Source organism: Cotesia glomerata, linkage group LG6 (assembly GCF_020080835.1).
Source record: "Cotesia glomerata isolate CgM1 linkage group LG6, MPM_Cglom_v2.3, whole genome shotgun sequence".
NCBI lineage: Eukaryota > Metazoa > Arthropoda > Insecta > Hymenoptera > Braconidae > Cotesia > Cotesia glomerata.
The window spans coordinates 24,447,219-24,460,190 of record NC_058163.1 but is presented as its reverse complement, the minus strand read 5'-3'; the positions used below and the strand labels follow the sequence as shown (position 1 = coordinate 24,460,190).

The following is a 12,972-nucleotide window of genomic DNA, read 5'->3' as shown; positions in this document are numbered from 1 at the left end:
CCCGCCGGAAGCCCTGGTGTCGTCCTCTAATATATGTATATGTATATGTATATGTTTAGGGTGGTAATATATAGCTGTGAGTACGAGAGAAAAGCCCGATGGTAACTCATGCAACGCCTGAATGACTCTGTCTGAGCATATGTTGCCACAACTACTAGTATATACTACTGATATAGTACACCACCACCCACTGTTATAAACTTTACGGCTAATTTTACTTACATTTTTGACACTTATGTTATTAACATCAACAAACTCCAATATGTGTACTGAAAAAAAAAAAAAAAAAAAAAAAAAATAATATTGATTAATATTTAACAATTTTTTATTTAAGAATATTTTTAAAAAAGTTTTAAAGATTTAACGAAAAAATTTTTTGATACAAATAGAGCATTTTCGAATGCAGTCTAAATACTTATCATAAATTGACTATTGGTGAGAATGATATGAAACCATGAGACGGCAACACTCCAGGTCAAGAATTTTCCAACGATACACGGAAAAAAGTAAACTGTAATATTCACTCGGATTCCGGTTAATTTTTATAGTTTCAAACAGTAAAGCGGACATCAGGGTGGCAAAAATATAAATATTACAGAACTTAATGTAGAAGGTATAAAAGCCACAATTTATAATTCAATATCCAAAATAAGTGATTAGTAGCTGTCACTATAGTAAATAACGACTCTTTCATCTTCAAAAATTACAGTTTCAAACAGTAAAAATTGCCATTTCAATATATAATCGATATTATGAGAAGAAGAGGAACTCAGATGAAAGAAAAGGGGGCCTCACTCTGGGGGAATTTAATATTTGAAACAGTAAAAATTATACTTTTAAAATGTACATTTTACCAGTCCAAGCAAATCAATACTTACAGTTTGATTTTTAGCGTTGCGTTTAAAATTTGCCATTTTATTTTGTAAATATTGACGTTGCTTTCATTAGAAATTTAGTAACTTTATTTTACTTTTTACTTTATTTACTTTATTTTACTTTATTATACTTTTTACATATCATAAGATCATTTTTTAAGTACGAAATGATAAATATCAAAGTCAAAATTCTTAATTATTATACTTTAACATTTTAGACATTTACATAGCGAATATTACTGTTTGAAATAGTATTTTCTTCCACACGGAGAGAAAAATATGGAAATTATTCCTATAATTTTAATGAAATGTTTTCCTATACCATTTTAGGAGCAATTACTTAAATTATAGGAATTGTACCCATAATTTTTGGAAAATGTTACTATAATTATGAGAATGGTTCCTATAATTATAGGAACAATACCTATAATTATAACGGTAATATCGGCATGATTCCCATAATACATAAGAATGGCTCCCATAATATATAGGAATAGTTTCTATAATATTATAGGAACCATTCCTATAATATTATGGGAACCATTCCCATAATATTATAGTGATGATGCCTAATAATATTGAGGTATTTATCATTACAACTCAAGTTATTTATGACTTCGATGACCACTTTGAAGCATTTGAAATTATTAGTAATTTCGATAATTTTACTTGCTTCCCAATAACATCATTTAAAATATGTAAAATAAGTAATATTGTTCATATAAATGATAAAAGTTACATACCCAAAAGGTAGATTTAATCAATATTCTACGTAGATATTGTAAATAAATAATTTGTTTTAAAAATAAAATGAAATTGTAAAAATAAACAATGAATTTCCATATCTACTTTGCTCCTCTAATTGTATAGTGAGAAAATATCCCTTTTATTAGAGAAACTTTAGAATTGCTACAATATTTTTCAATATTATCTAACACAATAATAACTGAGTTGGAATAAACAATTTAAGATTTAGTAAACACGTGAATAAAAATTATGAAAAATAAATATTTTCACTCTAGTGAAAGATCAATTTTTATTTACAAAAAAAAAAATTTATTAGCAAAAAAATATACAATAATCATTTTATATTTTTGATGTGATTGCTCCATTATTATGAACATAAAAATTTTTCTATTATTATGTGCGTCATTCCTATAATATTATGGGAACCATTCCCATAATATTATAGTGATGATGTCTAATAATATTGAGGTATTTATCATTACAACTCAAGTTATTTATGACTTCGATGACCACTTTGAAGCATTTGAAATTATTAGTAATTTCGATAATTTTACTTGCTTCCTAATAACATCATTTAAAATATGTAAAATAAGTAATATTGTTCATATAAATGATAAAAGTTACATACCCAAAAGGTAGATTTAATCAATATTCTACGTAGATATTGTAAATAAATAATTTGTTTTAAAAATAAAATGAAATTGTAAAAATAAACAATGAATTTCCATATCTACTTTGCTCCTCTAATTGTATAGTGAGAAAATATCCCTTTTATTAGAGAAACTTTAGAATTGCTACAATATTTTTCAATATTATCTAACACAATAATAACTGAGTTGGAATAAACAATTTAAGATTTAGTAAACACGTGAATAAAAATTATGAAAAATAAATATTTTCACTCTAGTGAAAGATCAATTTTTATTTACAAAAAAAAAAATTTATTAGCAAAAAAATATACAATAATCACTTTATATTTTTGATGTGATTGCTCCATTATTATGAACATAAAAATTTTTCTATTATTATGTGCGTCATTCCTATAGTATTATAGGAACCATTCCCATAATATATTGAAGCTATTCCATTATTGTATAGGAATGTTTCCAATAAATTATGAGTACACTGAAAAAAAAAATTCTTGACTGAAGTGTAAATTTTCTTGGCTCAAGAAAATATTAAGGAAGAAAATTTTTTCTTGCTCCAAAATAATTTTCGTTTACCTTAAAATTTTCTTGGCGCAAGAAGTTGTGTATGGTTTCCATAATGAGCATAGGATTGATACCTATGATGATCATTTTATTATAGGAATCATTCCCATAATTTTTGGAAAAGTTCTTATAAATTTCTGTCTGTGTGGCCACAAAATTTAGGTTATACTCTTAATATATATTTGAAAAATAAAGACTTGAATATTTAAGATAAATTTTTTGAAAAAGTATTATTATTTTTTTTTATTAAAAATTTTTAAGCTCATAATAATAAGAGAAGAAAAATTAGCGATCTTCAGTCAGCGAATAAAAACCAGAAGCGGTAAAAAAAAGAAGACGCGATGCAGTAGTGAGCTAATTTACTATTCAGCAAAGCCCGCGTTAATTAATCTCTATACCCAATTAAGCATACAACTTAACTATATTTATATTTACATTAAGAGAGATGGCCCATTTATACCTCTCGTGGTGGTTGGAGCCGTTTCGGGTTCTCATTCACTCAGTAGGCATGCACAAGTGTACAAAAGAGTGGTCGTTAAAAACCCCGGTAATTATTATTTCATCCCACTTAAAATGTATATTTTTTAATAAATATAATACACCGTTAAACTCGAGGCATAAATAAAAAATTAAAAGGTCATAAAAATGCATGGCTCGGTGAATGATAAAAATTTAAATTTATGATAAAAACGTAAACCGTAATAAGAGTAAGAGATTCAGTAAATTATAATTAATTGGACAACTTAGAGGGCTGGATACTCAAAACCCTTTTGCTTTGATAACTTAATTCTCCTCATCAACTAACCAAATTAATGGATTTTATTTAAAACCTCGGAGAATAAGAACGGATGGAAGACCGACTTTATACAGCCGTACAGTATTAAATAAAGTTTTTGGTTTGTTACGGGAATTCATTGGTTCGTTGAGTAGAATAAGGCCCATTAAATAACCGTCTTAGGGTTAAACAATTGATGATTGTCTTGAGCGAGACTGAGAGAACGAACTCTGGGGAAAGAAAATCTTGGGGAGAGATAGATCAAGAGACAATGGAAAAGGGTTCTGTTACTTCTTTTCCAATTAAAATTCAACGCCCGTGGACGCAGAGTGTAATTGGTCGAGATCTACTTAACTGGGAGAATATTACTACCGAGGGTAAGGAGAAACTTTTAGATGTGTGGATAGGATAGTATCTGAAGAAACTTTTTAATGGGAAAAAAATTTTATGAAAATATTCTCCAAATAATTTTAATTATCTTTATCAAAGAATTCCGTTCTTTTGAGACTATTAGTCAGTAAATATTTCTTGAGATATATTTTTTGGCTCAATGGTCGGTAATGTAGATCAATGGCACTACCGATTTTTTTTAATTTGCGCAAAGTTATATGTAAAGAAAAAATTTAATGTTAAATTCATGAAAAATTAATTATTTATTTTATCTATATTATTAACAGAAATAAGCAAAATTTGTGGCCAGTGTAATTATATGATAAAATGGGTTTTTATGGTTAAATTTGGTATCGTGGGAAAAGTTTTAACCTGGAGTTGTGCCTTTTCATGGTTTCATATCATTCTCACCAATAGTCAATTTTTGATGATAAGTATTTAGGCGGCATTCAAAAATGCTCTGTCTCTAGATACATAATTAAGAAATGACTTTGTATCTTGTGAACTATTGACATTTTTATAGATATAAGCTCATCTTGATGTTATACTCATCAACACCTTTCATTTAAGTACCCACATCAATTTTTCATATATTTATGTATATTATATATATGTATATATGAAAAATATATCAAATTGCATGTGGGTACTCAAATGAAAGGTCTTGATGAGTGTAACATCGAGATGAGCTTATATCTTTGAAAATGTCAATAATTAAGAAATTATGTTGTATTTTGTCAACTTATGATATTTTTAAAGATATAAGCTCAACATGATGTTACACTCATCGACACCATTCATTTGAGTACTCACATGCATTTTTCATATATTTATATATATATATATATATATATATATATATATATATATATATATATATATATATATATATATATAAAATACATGAAAAATTGATGTGGGTACTTAAATGAAAGGTCTTGATGAGTGTAACATCAAGATGAGCTTATATCTTTAAAAATGTCAATAATTAAGAACTGACATTGCTATCTTGTAAACTATTGACATTTTTAAAGATATAAGCTCATCCCGATGTTACACTCATCAAGACCTTTCATTTAAGTACCCACATCATTTTTTCATATATTTTATATATTACATATATGTATATATGAAAAATATATCAAAAATGCATGTGTGTACTTAAATGAAAGCTCTTGATGAGTGTAACATCAGAATCAGCTAATATTTTTTAAAACATCAACACTAAAAAAAATACAGTGCAATTTAACTAAAGTCATTATTTAATAAAGCAAAATTTTATTTATTTATTGTTCACAAGTAACGGCAGTCACATAGTGACTGCAAGGTTGCTAATTCTGATCCAAAGTTACGAAAAAATTAACAAGGCTTTTTTTGTCGAAAATTAAATTATCTAAAAAAAGCTTCCTTATAATTTTTTTATAAATTTTTAATATTTTAGTCAAAATTAGTACAAGAAACTTTCGAAATCCCCGGATAAGTTTTATAATTTTATTTTTTAAATTTTAAATTCAGAATTTTGTATTAAAAGTTAAGTATTGAGAACAAATAAATGAGCTATTTTTATTATTAATAATAATAAAAATAATAATCATAATAAAAATAATTTTCATGTGAAAATTAAAAATAACAAAAAAATGTATTGAAAAAAAAAAATTTTTTTTAGCTTAAAATAATTTAAAATAAATATATATCTAAATGAAAAATGTTCGAAGATACTTGTGCCGCCACGCGACGGCGCAAGTCTTAACTACGAAGCAGACTCTTGAGCGGCGCTTTTCAACCCCTTAAGGCACAATCAATTTTCTTAGCTGTAACCGACTAGTGCCGTTCCTCGGCTCATCAGCGGGATTTCTTGTGTCGATCAAAACGTTACGACCTCAACTCTCCTCTACAACCGCATCGACGACGAAAGTCTTGGAGTTTAGTGAAATTTTTCAAGACCTCGGGTGAAAAAATGAAAAACTCACGTTAAAAAAGGAGAATGTTAAGTTTAAAACGCGGAAAAAAGTATCCAGCAGACGAGTATGTAATGTGTGCACACGTGGATATTGGCAAAGTTTAACACTCATTCGCAGAGTTTTAAAGCTCTTGGCGAAACCCTCCTAAAAGTGACTCTTTATAACGGGGGTAGGTCGAAGAATGGGAAAAAAAAAAAAGGAAAAGGGCTCGCACCTTTCGCTATTCTTAGTCGAAGTGAAAGTGAAGGAGAAGAAAAGGTAATAAGTATCGAGAAACACGATCCAGGAGTAACTTTTAAGAACTCAGGACCGGAGACGAGGGACAGGAGTACATTGTAGTACACTGCTCTGTTCGCTTCCCGGTTTTCAGTTTCGATGGTTAAGACACCGAGTGTGAGACGGACACGAAATTACGAGGGTGGGCTTGTAGTTTATGAACACGAGTCACATAAATTGTTGCGGCTCTTTAAGAAATTGGAAAGGCACGTGGGAAACAGCTTGCGTAGAGTGCTTAAAAACTTTTTACTTTTTTTCCACGATTGTCAAGAGTAATGGATTTTAAAAGCCCCACTCTATAAATTATCACTTCAGTGATAAGTCTATTGACACTTTACCTGATCAATTTTTTTTTGCCCAAAAATTTGTATAATTTTTTTTAACTAATAATAACAAACTTTAATTTTTGTTTATTTATTTTTTTTATTAAAAAAAAAATCTGCACAAAATTTAAGTAAACTTTTAAATGTGGGACTCGACAAAAAATTTATTTTTGGGAGAAAATCATTTTTTTTACATATATTTTCTAATTTAAATCTTGTTCATTTATTTTTTTTTTATTAAAAAAAAAACTGTATAAAATTTAAGTAAGCTTTTAAATGTGAGACTCAATAAAAAGTTTATTTTTGGGAAAAATAATTTTTCTACATATATTTTCTAATTTAAGTTAAATCTTGTTTATTTATTTTTTTTATTAAAATAAAAAAAAACTGATTAAAATTTAAGTAAAGTTTTGAATGTGCGACTCATTAAAGAATTTATTTTTGGAAAAAAATAATTTTTTTTACACATATATTCTAATTTAAAAATTGAAAAAATATCTGCTTATTTTTTTTCCTCAAAATTTTGGAGAAATTGATTTTTTAAAATAAAAAAATTTTATATCATTGATTAAATTGAATTGTCGATTGAACTTTTGTAATTAAATTTTTTTTGACACACTTTTGATCAGAATAACAAAAATGGCAAATTTTAAAAATTAAACATGTTCAATGTTAATAAATTTTCGAAGATAATTTTTAATTAATTAAATTCCTTTGGAGTAAATTTTATTTATTAAGAAGTCTTAAAAACAAAATAATTTTCTAAAAATTTTTTTTAATGTTTTAAAGTCAAATTTTAAATTTGAAATAAATTATTTGAAGTAATTGTTATTAATTTTGAATTGATGTGGGTACTTAAATGAAAGGTCTTGATAAGTGTAACATCGGGATAAGCTTATATCTTCAATAACATCATTGGTTGACAAGATACAAGGTCATTTCTTAATTATTGATATTTGTAAGGATATGAGCTCATCCCGATGTTACACTCATCAAGAGCTTTCATTTAAGTACCCACATGCATTTTGATATATTTTTCATATATACATATATATATATAATATATAAATATATGAAAAATTGATGTGGGTAATCAAATGAAAGGTCTTGATGAGTATAACATCAGGATGAGCTTATATCTTTAAAAATGTCAATAGTTCACAAGATACAAGGTCATTTTTTAATTATGTATCTAGAGATAGAGCATTTTCGAGTGCAGCCTAATTACTTATCATAATAAATTGACTTGGTGATAATAATATGAAATCATTAAAAAAACCGATTTTATCATATGAATATCCTGGACACAAAATTTTTCTTATTCTCTTAATAGTATAATATAAGTACCAAATAATAAAAAATTCAGTTACCACAAAGATATTAATTTCTGCGTGTACATTCCAACCGAAAAATAGATTTACAATGGCGAGTTAATTTTTATTGCCAGAATGCGGTTTAATTCGTTTACGAGCCAACTCGTTTTTGTTAGTTTTCCGTGCATGAATGCATTCGCGAGCCATCAACCAGTTAAACGACAGAGGAGTGGAAAGATAGGTGGGGAACTTTGAAAAAATAAAGAGTTTTTTATCCGGGCGGGTGGTGTTCCCGATTTCCTACCCTTTATATATGTTAGTATCGTATAGCATATAGTACATAGGTATAGGCCATATACATGTATGGCTAGAGAGGAAACCCCTGTTTGGTAGCAGCGGCGGGCAGTGCGTGGATTAGAGGCTGATTCGGGTGATCCAATTTAATTGGGCGATTAACGGCTAAATGCCGTTGTCCCTTCGGCTCACGAATCGTCCCTGGGTGTCTGCTAGATGGAAAATATAATTCAACAATATTTATGGATGGATTAACGTTTAAATTACGGACAAGCCTTCGAGGTACCACTCAAATATTTCCTTTGGCTTTAGCTTTAGTTTCAGTTTTACTTTTTTTTTTAGTTTTTTTATTTACTTTTAGGGGCGATTTAGGAGAGAGTGACGCAGTACCCTGCAATTAGTAATGGATTTTTACGAGTAAAGTGGAGAGCAGTGTTCTGTCGCAGGTAAATCGTGAGAAGCTTCGGGTTAAAGGATTTCGTGTGAGATAAATTTTGGGGCTCAGATAAGGATTAGGGGAATTGATTGTCGGAATGAGAAAATCTTGGACGAGTGAAAGTATACTAATTGTTTTAAAGTCATCTAGTAATTAATGATTTTTTATTGCTGGAGAGAGGAGAGAAAGAGAGAAGAGTAAATAAGATTTAACGGAGAATTAATAATTTAGTTTATTTGAAATTTGTTTGGTTTTCGGCAGACGAGATAATCGGGAGTGAATATTCGAGGAAAAAGCCTAAACTTTGGGAAAGTAAATGCCGAGTAAGAGGCGAGGGGCCGATTGCAAATTTTAAGCTTGTTTAATTTAACACCTAGCCCGTGTAAGCCAAGCTCGAGAGGAAGACTCGGGGCATCGAGTTCTGAAAAGCACAAGATCGAGAAGGAAGAGCTGAGGGAGAGAGGGGACTTTAGAGGTTGAGAAACCGGAGGAGTTTAAACTTTTCGACGGCTCGCATCTCCACAATTCTTAGTTCCTTCTTCTCACGCTTCACGTCGCTGGCAGCTTTTGCTCCACATAAATATCCCTTCGGAAGCTCGCCTCCAAGTACACACTCTGCAGATACATATCCCCCCCCCCCCTTTTACAGCGCACAAACTAATTCTGAGCCGAGCTGCCGCCCAGAGTTGAGATACTTGTTGTACTTCTAACTTTTTTGTTTCCATCGAATTACAGCTGACACTAAATAACACCGACGGTAATCATCACATTGCATCGCTGCGTAATTATGCTGGAAATTATAAATTTTCAGTTGCTTTGCTTTCAACAATTACGCTTTCATCATATTCGACTCCAAAATTAAACTTATAAAAAAGATCTGACTTCAATTGTTGAGTGCTTAAAATTTGAATAAATATATGAGGCTGATTATTTTTAGTGGACGAAATTTATTTATTAAACTTTGTTTGGAAAAACAAAATATTTTTATCGGTCATTGAAGAAATGATACAACAAAGTTTTTACACTTTTTTGAAAATCTTGAGAGCGAGAAATCCTCCATATCCTGGGGAACCACGATGATGCCAACCGATTCCGCGAATAGCTTCAAGCGATTCAGTGACAATTTCTCGCAAATCAACGTATGGAACGATAAATGGCAGCTTGTCGTTACTCTGAGAAGATGCTTGGAATGATATGTGACTTTTACATGGTTTACTAAATACGTTATTATCTTGAATAGAAACACCAGTGGATGGTTTTACTTGGTAGTTACCAAACACTGAATATGTGGTACTGAAATAAAACAATAAATCAGTAAACTTTTAAATTTTGAACCTGAAATTCGAGTTAACAAGATCACCTTCCACTACATTGACTCCGTTGAGTAATCTTCCCGCGTTTTTTATCGAAATTTGAATTATCGTTCAGATATCGTCCTTGCACCGATTCTCCCAATGTCACACCTGATTCATCAAGAAAATAATTAATTTATAATCAACGATGTTCTAAGTCATAATTACCTGTAACAACTGCATTTTCTGGCAATATAATATCTTCCAATTTGATTTTCAAATAATCGTTTCGTTTGGAATTGAAAACTGGCTTTGTGTTGGCAGAACTGCAGCGTTTCAAATCTGTCCACTTTTTAGTAGTTTCAGTTAAATGACCATTTGATAATCGCGCTTGCCTAAGTTGGAGGTATATGACGTTATCATGTCTCGTAAATTTAGCGCCAGTGGCGACACTAAAATAAATTAACGCCAAATTATCTGATAGAATACTCAAAATTCTGTTCAATTTAGCAAATTAAAAGTCTTACAATCCTTCGTCAACAGAAACAGGATCAAAACATATGGAGTCAAGTAATTTATCGCCTTCATCAATGGAATCTGGATTATAAGTACGATGGCATCTGCACTTGCACATGTTACCAGTGTGTGCTAGTGTATTCATGTACTCCTCATATAAGTTTAAGTTTGAGGACCAGAGAGTATTGCAACCACGTCTGCCACAGTTTCTCGACCTGGCTAAAAAATTGACGTCCGTCTGAGCTTTTTTTCGTTTTTCCGTCATCTAAGTGGTCGTATTATGTAAATAAATACATTTCTGATTTCTAATTTACAGCGATTGCTAAAAATACTAAATTCTGATTAATTTTAACTTACACTATGTAACCAGCAGTTTAAAAGATCACCAGGGCATTGATTTGAGTCCTTCAAAAAACGAGCACTTACTCTTCCACTACCATAGAGTGAATCGCATTTGCCGGTACAATACTTGTCTCTGTTCAAATTTTCTTCATTGATGGTTATTAAGAACATACTGTTGAACTTAGCAAGATTCGCTGAAATTTATTTTCAATAAATATTTCAACAATCGATTATTTTAATGCTTAAAAATTTATTTCGTAGAGCTTACGGTCATTTCCACTTTCACGCCAATCGTAATTATCCTGTTTTGCCACAGGCTCTTTAATTTCAATCATTTTTAATTTTAATTGGGTTAATATTATATTTTCTGTCGAAGGGTCATCATCAATCTTATCAATCTTTTTGACCGGTGATGAGCTACACGAAGTTACCGCTATCTGGCTCTGTCGAACAGAAAATTAGTATACTGACCTTGGTCAGTAAATAAGAAAGCCTCAGATCACATGTTTGTCGACCTCAGCTTCGCTTCGGACGACAATTACATGTCATCTGAGACATTTCTTACTTTACTTGCTTAAGAACGTAATATTACTATAGATTGAAGTGTAAATAGCGTCCATATCACGATAGCTGACGAATACAATAAATGCATTTTGATGTAAGTTTTAAAGAACTACAAAGTATCGCTTTGAAAACTTAAAAAACACTGATAGATCCGAGACACTGAATACATTAAATACGTATCGATATTCGTTGCATACGTGGAAATTTTTATCGAAGTCTTAGCCACCGAATTTGTAAGTTTTAAAGCAGTAAAACATCTAGCATTATGTTCTTTTTTACACGCTTTATATTAGCTTCACTTGTATGTCAGTTTGTCAGTATGTAACTCTCCGTGGGTAATTTGCGCGCCTGAATATTTTTGATAATCAACAAATAATAGTTTAAAAAAACTAAAAAATCACGCTTTTATAAATAAACCAAACTAAAAAGTAAAAAATAAATAATAGTTTAAAAAAACTAAAAACACGCTTTTTATAGAAAACCAAAGTAAAAAATAGAAAATAAATTTAAATTAAGAACAGTGTTAAAAATTTCAATAAATATAAATTAATAATAGTGTTAATAAAAAAAATGTATTTTATTTTAAAAAAAGCGTGGGGTGCTTTTTAAGATATTATCAAAATGATAATCACTCTACTCATATCTGTCAATAAAATATTTATAACTATTGACACCATGCACCTCACGCTTTTTAAAATAAAATACATTTTTTTATTTACACTATTATTAATTTATATTTATTGAAATTTTTAACACTATTCTTAATTTAAATTTATTTTCTATTTTTTAGTTTGGTTTTCAATAAAAGGCGTGTTTTTAGTTTTTTTAAACTATTATTTTTTAACGTTTGAATCGTGACGGATGATATTCTATGATTTCACATTTAACATAAAGTTGATAAATTACCACGACTCATTTTTATTTTATTTGTAAAGCAAAGTAAATTATCATGAACAATATTTAGAAAAAAAATTTCTCATAGAAATAAAAAAAATAGTTATTAGTGCAAATTTTAAATATTTTTGTTTAATCACATTAATATTAATTTAACAATTTTTTACAATCTAGTTATTTACTCTAGCGAATATAATTACTTAAAAGAACGTTCGTATGGACGTTTTAATTAATTTAATAAAATTACCTGGTAATTGATAGCTCGTAAAAATACAAAAACGTGTGCAATGTAATAAACAAAATAGCTGCAAATATGGTAATTAAATATTTTATTATCGTGGCATAAATTCACTTGTAACTAATGCAATTACACGAGATTAATATACGTTTAAGCCCCGAGCGATTATTCGTTATTAATTTTGTATTTAAAACTTCACAGTTAAAAATTTTTGTGTTAAATATTTAACACTGTAATGTGTAAATTTCATATTTGTTGTGTGAAATCAACAAAAAAAAGAGTTAAATATTTAAAATAAAAATTTTTAACACAAAATTTTTTGACGCACAATTTTTTACTGTGTTATTTCAGCTAAATAAAAATTTATTTTGGTCTAAAAAACTCCGTACTCTATGATATTAATCCATTTATCGACAATATAAATATAAATATATATAAAAAACATTAAAAATTTGGGATTAACCAGATAAGCAAATTCCCATGTGAAAACATTCCCCTCTCAGGTATAATCTTCAGCGACAAGAT

General features: G+C 29.2%; 1 protein-coding gene across 1 annotated transcript; it reads right to left on the bottom strand.

Moving 5' to 3' along the window:
• Positions 1-9,580: 9,580 nt before the first annotated feature.
• LOC123267174 lies at positions 9,581-12,972 on the bottom strand. Its single transcript, XM_044731714.1, has 5 exons — positions 12,968-12,972; positions 10,421-10,560; positions 10,122-10,345; positions 9,962-10,064; positions 9,581-9,894 (listed from the first exon to the last, which is right to left on the bottom strand). The coding sequence occupies exons 2-5, from the start codon at positions 10,552-10,554 to the stop codon at positions 9,621-9,623; spliced, it is 735 nt and encodes a 244-aa protein (XP_044587649.1). The 5' UTR covers positions 10,555-10,560; positions 12,968-12,972; the 3' UTR covers positions 9,581-9,620.